Genomic DNA, 8,333 nt, shown 5'->3' with positions numbered 1-8,333 from the left:
TCTCTTCCTTTGATCACTACCAATTTTCCTTCCGTGCTCTCCAGGAAGGCCGTAGGTTTGTCTCTGTTGCTGTCACTTGCCTTCTTCACATCCTTTTCCACTGTTTCTCACCCCCAATGACTAACGCAATACTATGCCTGCCTTGCCGAAGCCTCAAGGAAACCAATATAGAGACAAATAATTGGAAAGTAGACACTAGCATCACCCCTAAATTTAAAGACAGATTTGGCAGCCTCGAGACAGTTGTGCGTGAGAGCAAGACTACTCGGCGGATCGACACTGATACCTGATATAACATGAAGCATTTAATAATACTGATAATATGGCTTGTTTTAACTGTTCAGCTTACCTGGCTGGTTTACTTGTACGTACATAATACAGAGGATCCAGTGTCGCTGGTGCACGTGACTCGGTGATGCGTATTATGGTCGTCCTCTGCTTCACGTATTTCACAACCGCACGGCCTTGATAAATGGCGTGCCTTGACTAACCGGATACCACCGAATTGTATTACTACGCTCAAAATTCCTATCCTTAGTCACTCATCTATAGATCACTAGCGGCAATCAAGGTCACACTCTCCCAACGCCTCGAGTAGTACTGAGTGAGTGTTGAGCGGTGCGTCACCTCAAGCCTTGAATCTCGATCTTATGTTCGAGCATTCACATAATTGTTTGAATCCTACTTAATGAAAGAATCAGTACCATCATGTAACTTAGCATGGATATACGATCTTACCTGTTCACTACTTCTGATCTTTTATTAACAGTACTTCCATTCTGATAGCATTGCCGTTGATAGGTACGAGAAGGATATAGGAACGCGTAATGGAGTGATCAGTGATTCATAGGTTCGAAGCGTGTCCGAAGACAGCCCGCACAGCCCTCTACGTATCTGAGTCATCATGGTTCGCCCCACCACTCTCCAGTCACCAGCAGCCTCCACGTCAAGATAATGCAGATGTTACAGCCGCTACCCGCATCCTCACCTCTCGGCCGTCCACCACATCGGCGTCGTCACACTGTCTGGCTTAGGGACGAGACAGGGAGGGTAGCTGTAGTCCTCTGGGCCGAGCGATGCTGTAAGCAAGAGTGGGCTGTGGAGTTTCCAGCTGTTCACACTTGGTGTTTTTACACTTTTTTTTTTTTTGTTATTCTTTGTTGTGTGTTCACCTACAATCGTCTGTGATGCTATTTTGAGCAGTATCATTATTATTATTATCGCTATTATTATTATTATTATTATTATTATTATTATTATCATTATTATTATTATTATTATTATTGCTATTATTATTTATATTATTATTATTATTAGTTATTATCATTATTATTATCACCATTATTAGTTGTAGTGGTTGTAGTATCAATAGTGCTAGTAGCAACAGTAGATCATTGTCTTTGATTATCATTATTGAAATTATTATTTCACTTTCACAGATAGAATACTGAATATCGGCTTGTCTGTGTTCGTGTGGCTTCCCTCCTTCGGTGCGGTGTGGACCTCCTCCTTCAGTGCTGGTCTCCATCAGTCTCCCTTTCCCTTCCCCAGTGTGACGTCCAGCCACCCCTTTACCTCCCTCTCAGTAGCTCAGACACACTGGTAAAGAATAGATTGTACTTTTCTTTGCACATTTATTTTTAAGACTCAAAATTTGAACTCCCAAATATTACAAAAATGTACATACAAGCACACGGTGGAACTATTTGTTATGACAAACTTATCTTCATAAGATTACAGTAAGAACTAGCATGATGCAATGGCAATAATAATATTGACAATAATAATAAAGATGACGGCATAACAAACAGTTCGCCAGACACGGCTAAATAATAATAATGACATCGAGATCTAGCAATGAGTGATGAGCGAGTAATGAGAAATGAGGGTGACTCTGGTCCACAAGGGTGAGACTCATGAGGGTGAGGCAGCATGAGGCGATGAATACTGAACTAGGTACATCACTAGGCTCTCGCCCGGCGGGGACTTGTGCCTCCCGCCTCACAAGCTGGGCGGGGCGGGCAGCCAGTTTCTGCGGCCACCTGAGGCGGCCCGAATTGCGGGCGGGTTTAGACTGACGCCCGCCCCCTGTACACGTCGTGCTCCTGTGCGGGCGGATCGGGAGCAGGCGGCGCCGATTCTCCTTCCATCACCGGTGCCGAGTTGGGCGCCACGTCACCGCGTGCTCCAGGACCCTCTCGCACACCGCGGCGGCTTCTCGCGCGCTTCCATTTTACGTCAGGGCTTCTCTGTCTCTCTGGTTGCCGCCGCTTCTTCTGCTGCTCGCTCTATCTTCCATCAGTCCGCCTGAGAGTGAGAATATCGGGCCACACAGTGGCTTTGTACTCGGGTAAGCGCTGCCCAACCATGCATTACGCTTCCAAGATAAATTCCTGGGGGGTTGGGGGCGGCGTCTTTTTGGAAAGGTTGAGCGGCTGCGAGTCGGCAATATCGACCTGAAGTTCAACCATGGGCGACGAAGTCGTTCTCTGGTGAGGCTGAGCGCCCATGCCAGACGGATGAACCTCCATGCCCTGAGACGGCGATGGTGCGGATGCGTCTGGCGAGGGGGAAGGCTGCGCTCCGAGACCCATTGGTGTGGTGGACATCCTTGGCTCGTAGTTGCGTGAGGGTGTGGGTGTTGTGAGAAGATGGACACGCGGCTGGGCAGTGACGGCGGGCTGCAGAGGACTCATACTGCCGCTGCTACTGCTGCCGCCTCGCGAGGATGGGCAGGACCATGATGAAACTGGAAGCTGAAGGCGATCCATGGCTGGCTGTGGGACGTAGTATGGGGCTGGTGATACTCGGGACCCCGATGGTAACCGTTCCCGGACCTCATTGCGCATGATCATGGAGTGCAGGAGGTCAGCGCGACGCATGGTGTCCTCCGAGATCTTTGAGCCTTCAAGCAGAGTCCTGGCAAGTGTGGAGTGTGAAGCAGCCAAGCTGGGACTGCAAAGAGTGGAGGCCAGGGTGGAGTGGGTGGCGGAGAGGGAGGAGGAGCTCTGTGGAGGCTGGGCCAGGGTCTGAGCCAACAGGGAGGGAGTGGGCTGGGAGGAGTGAGGCTCCTCCTCTCGCCGCAGAGCGCGGAACTTCTTGTGCGGCTTGTAAGCCTCTTCCATGAGCAGGTCAGTGTTGATGATCGGGGGAGCCTGCAGAGCGCGGCGCAGCACAGACATGTCTTCCTCGCGGTCTTCCTCACTCTTCTCGTCAATGGATGAGCGTGGAGATGAACAGACTGATGGCGAAGAGAGTTTATCACTGCGGTCTGTTCCGCTCTCAATGCCTGAATCGTCTGGACTGTCGGATTTTCTTTTGCTGAAAGGGCATTTAAGAGGAGACTCTGTAGCCTCGTCTCCGGAGGAAGCGCCCTCTGAATTGTCATGACGCCGGCGAACCAGCGGGAAAGGAGGGCGTAGCTCAGTGTAGCCCGACACTTCGCTGCCACATATGGACTCGCCGGAGCTTGCAGACTCTCCAGAGTAGATGGACTCAGAGCAGGAGACTGGTGAGCGCATAGCCTCATCTGCAGCGCAGGAGGAGGAGGGGGAGCCCACGCTGCTCTCCTGTTCCATGCTCCAAGAGGACCTTGAGTCGTCCCAGGGTCCTGCTGTGGCTGCTGTGTGCTCTGTCATCTTGTACTTGAGTAACTTCTCAGAGTGGAGAGTGTTGAGTGTGCGCAGGTCTGGGATCTTGGCCAACAGCTCATGATGCAGGTTGGGGTTCTCTGGGTGGTGCTTAGAGACCACGGCCTGAAGGCAGTTCACGAGATGCCTCTGCACGCGGTCCACAAGATCAGCGTTGCGAAGCCCTGGTCTGTCGTATGCCAGAACCACTACTGCGCAGAAGAGTGCAAGTTCGGCATCGCTGAGGCACAGGCTGTTCAGGCGCTCAGCAAAGTCAAACATGGAATCCACGAGGAAGCGTGCGTTGACTGATGTGTGCAGAGCCTCGCGACGCAGCAGCTGCCCATTGAGGCACAGCATGGTGTTGGTGCGGGCGTCAAACATGGCTGCCAGGCGCACCAGCAGCACCTCGAACACTCCCGCCTTGAGCAGCGTGACCTGATCCTCCTGCGGCAGTTGTTGGAACCCAGGCAAGCGCTTGGCGAACTCCACGACACCACGGATGGCTGGGGAGAAGCGCTCGCTGAAGTCCTGTACAAGTTCCTGTTGGCCGTGGAGGGGCACTGGCCGAGGGTTCAGTGGGCACGCCTGTGGAAGACAAGAAAACAATGGTTAGATGCTGAACATACTCGCTATACTGTGGCAATATAATGCAAACCATAAAATCCCTAACGAGGCTAAAGTATCCACTGAAGCACCCATTATATATAACGATAATAAATGAGACACAGCTTGGTGGCGTATGGTTACATATCGCCTGCTTTCGCATCCTAGCTGTTCTTCTAATTCTGCTCCTCACGCCCTTCCCAAAACGTCCTAATTTGTCCTGCAACCCAATGTCATAACCTACTATGGAGGAAGCTATACAAGTGATTCATGACTTGCAATCTTGTTTTATCCTGTCAACACTGTGTGGTGCCTGGCCCGCGCCTGCTCCTCCTCGAGAGTTAAACGCAGCACAATGATCGACTGGGTCTAGACCCATCCTCCTTCACCCTTTTCAAGGGCAAGCCTCTGCCCAGACAGCGTCCAGTCTCCGCAGCCAGGCGCTGTTTGCGGATGTCCTTCACGTGTCCTCTGATAACCCAGTGTTACGTCCGACCTTCAAACAACCTCCGATAACCCTCGAGGGAACAGCCCCAGCCACCCCGAGAGGCGGAGCCCGGCTGAGGACATCATCACCTCGTTAATAAGTCGTGTAAACAATTTATAAACTCAAGAGCCGCCTTGAGCTGCTATCAGAATATTTAAGTGGCCAAGAAGAGGAAGGAATTTAATAAAACAATGAAGTAATCCATTTTTTATCCTATGTCCTGGACTGATTCACATGCAGTGCCTGAGCAGCTTTAGAGCTTCACTTCCCGAAGTCTTTTTATCATCACCATTTGTGATTATTGAGCTCCAGACATCGCCAAGTCTGGTGTTCTTAGAGGTCATCTTTGTCCTCCTGTAGACTAGGATCTAAGGATGTTTCTATCCATGCCTGGCCTGAATGCAGGAGGAGGAGGGGGAGGAAATTGCGGCTCGTCTGACATCTGGAGTATCATGTCCAAGACATTTCACTGTCTGGGACGCGAAAGCGCAGTGGAAGTGTGGGATGAACTATATACGAAGAGGTAAACAACAGCTTAAAACAGTCTAATTATGAAAAGGAAACACTTTCTACCCCATCCTTCTTTAAGTGAACGATGACACCACGCCTCTTAAATGGTTTACCAGCAACTTCTCTGAGTTGTTTTCTCGTCACGTGCCAGGAGGGGAAGGACGGTGCGGTTGGTGTGCTGGATGACTGGTTGGCAGCGTGGCTGCTTGTTTGGCCGGTATATTTGGCGGGCTTAGTGACCTTGACAGAGCGGGCGGGCGCACCAAGGCCGAAGTTTGAAATTAAATACACATCGTGTCCATCTTCAAATGTAGCAACATGCTATGTGTTCGCTTTCGTACGTGACTTGCTCGCTTCTCAGTCTCCTCCGACCTGCATCAACAAAGATGAGAGGAGGGATAGGCAACACATTAAACCTACAGGTTTGCTTATACTTAGTAGCGAGGTTCTGGGCAAACCCAGCCCCCAGAATCGACCACGCCGCCGACCCTTGCGTCAGCCTCACTTTGTCCTGGCCTTCAGCTGGCGGTCCCATTCAGTCTCCCCGCAGGACCAACACCTGGAATCGCCTCACCCCCCGCAATCTACCCTCTGCTGGCTGCCAAACGCGTCACTGCTTCAGTTGCCCGACCAATGCAATACAAAGTCGAGAACGCTTCTGTGATCTAAGGCGTCATTAAAGTTATTCATTATGATGCATGCCACGTGTCTAAAGAAGACGCCACTGAAAGTTCTACGTCGCCCTCGTACAGAGAATGGTTGTTTAATAACGAGGCAAAAGACGTCTGGGCATCTGTCGGGCGGTTCTGCAGGCATCACAGGAAATTCCCGTCCTCTCTTTCCTTCTCAGCCGCACGAGTGGAGACCTGGCTGGCGTCCGATCAATATCTCCGTGCTAGATACGTGGCAATAGTACTCGAAAGCCGGGACATGACCGCTGACACGTGATACCTGGATGCAGCTCCTCGGAAAAGCCCATGAACACACAGATATCAAAATTAAGGCTTAATGTGCTTGGCGGGGAAAGGGTTACACACAAAGAAGTAACCGCGCCATGTTGGCCTTTGTGCTGGTGTATGACACAGCCATCGCCCGCCAGAAGCTGCCCCACCGGCGGGCCGGCAGACAGGAGAGGATGGGAAGGTCAGCCTTAATGAGCTTCATGATGAAGGTAGATGCACTCAACCCGACTTCCATCCTCTAAAAATACTTATACGACAGAATCATGTATTTCGCAAAATCTCTACGCCTGTCTTTCCTAAATATATTCAATAAATAATCGCCTCGTTCCTGACCTTGAAAAAGTTACTGTCCCTTTTTCGTTTATTTTTCGCAGCCATCCCTATGACCCCATCTTTGTCCCTTAGCCTATGACCGACCACGCGTCCCTGACACTGTCCTTGTGAACCCTCACCAGATGTTTAACGACAGTTGCGCAGACAGGGAGGCAGCCAAGCCGCCTGCCGGCCAGCCAACCATCTCGGCGACCACAAGACTCGAGGCGCCACAGGCTATGCAACCTTGGGTGTTTCCGACGTGCATCTGCTAATTCAGGGAGTCTCACGCAATCCCTGACTCTTGCCCAGGAACACAGTCAGTGTTTATCTAGAATTCTGGCAGCAATTCGTTCTTTGCCACGGCCACGACAGTGACGTGACTGGGCCAAGTTTGTCATAAGGAAGACTACGGGCGAAAGACGCGTCAAGGGAACTAAGGCAGTTTCAGGAGACTTTGAGGGAGAAGAGTGATCCCGGTACGCCCTCTACGCGACCCAGTCCAAGGTTATGAGTGACGTCACGTCAGGCTACGGGAGCACGCGCGCACGCACACACCCGCGCTTATCCTTTCTCCGGTATTTCCGGTGAGAGCGTGTCGCGTCCCGGCTGTCATCCCAGCCAAGCCTCGCTGACCTTTCGTGTTGGCAACATAACCAATGAAAGTAATTGAAAGTGCTTACTCACTTAGAAAAAAAAACAAAAGAAAAATCTAAAATAAAAAAAAAAAACTTAATGGCTTAAACCAATTCAACATAAAGCGTGAGTTCCCAGGAGAAAACGGAATGATCAGCGAGAGGATGGAAAACAGCTTCTCTGCTGAAGCGTCCTCTCCCCCCTCACCACGCCCCCGTGTGACGTCAACTGAGCAAATTCAATAGTTGCCATCAGACCGGTCCGATGAGTGTGCATCAAAGTGTGTGTGTGTGTGTGTGTGTGTGTGTGTCGGATCGAGCCATTCACCCTGTGCAGACCTGTGTAGCAGCTGGTGGCACAGAGGTGAAGCATCAATGGACGGGATCTACCGCGCGGAGCCACACCAGGCGGGTTATGTAAGCAGGAGGCGAGGAGGGATGATAGGGGGTTTTGGAAGTGGGGGAGAGGATCACGACAGGGGAAGGTAGACAGAATGGGGAGGATGTATTACGTCAGCAGCTGGAGGAAGAAAAAAGGAGAGACGCGAGGACTGGATGACTCGTAGTTTCATCTTGCAAATGACACATGGCGTTGATGTATCCAGGCTAATCAGGGCTGTTGTGCGTCCCCACCGCAGCAACATCCCGCTCCCCCGCGTGCTGCTGTGTTGGCCCGGCACACCCTGCCTCCTCTCCCCTTCTCTACCCCTGCCGCGACCTTGGCTGACCGCTGAGCCCTAACACGCAACTCGTCAACACATTAAGACAAGTCACAAGAGGGAGTGTCACTTTCCCCTGCCACAGCCATCATTCTTGTCCCTTCCATTACTGCTCCCCACGCCTCCTACAGAGTGACGTGTGTGACAGCAAAGTCTCGAAGCTCTATTGGAGCCAAGGAGGACAGGGCTCAGTGCTGGCGTTAGTATCAGTGGTTATCGCATGGTGGCAGCGGCTTCCTGAAGATAAGAGCCCGTGAACTTGAACTCCTCTGACCTTGGGAACCCCCAGTGCGGACGAGATGGGCCAGCGCCTCGCCGCCCCGCTGGTTGTCAGGTGAGGCAGTTAGCCCACCTCACCACGCAATGTTTTATGACCAAAATATATGATTTATATCAATTAGCTTAAACTCTTAAACTCGTGATAAACCTGTCATTTAATACCCGATATCCTTCCTGACCACCCCCTCTCAAGT

At 51.3% G+C, this 8,333-nt stretch overlaps 1 protein-coding gene across 4 annotated transcripts in view; it reads right to left on the bottom strand.

Moving 5' to 3' along the window:
* Window positions 1-1,620: 1,620 nt before the first annotated feature.
* Window positions 1,621-8,333, bottom strand: part of LOC123515176 (nuclear hormone receptor E75-like) — a 341,788-nt gene continuing 335,075 nt past the window's right edge. For all 4 annotated transcript variants that reach the window (XM_045273684.1, XM_045273685.1, XM_045273686.1 and 1 more), the window contains exon 5: window positions 1,621-4,217. In XM_045273684.1, the coding sequence (XP_045129619.1) occupies window positions 2,373-4,217 (1,845 nt within the window). In that variant the 3' untranslated portion in view covers window positions 1,621-2,372. The remainder of the gene's footprint in view (window positions 4,218-8,333) is intronic.

This window comes from Portunus trituberculatus, chromosome 38 (assembly GCF_017591435.1).
Source record: "Portunus trituberculatus isolate SZX2019 chromosome 38, ASM1759143v1, whole genome shotgun sequence".
NCBI classification, from domain to species: domain Eukaryota; kingdom Metazoa; phylum Arthropoda; class Malacostraca; order Decapoda; family Portunidae; genus Portunus; species Portunus trituberculatus.
The sequence above is the reverse complement of the archived record's forward strand: the minus strand, read 5'-3'. Positions and strand labels throughout refer to the sequence as shown.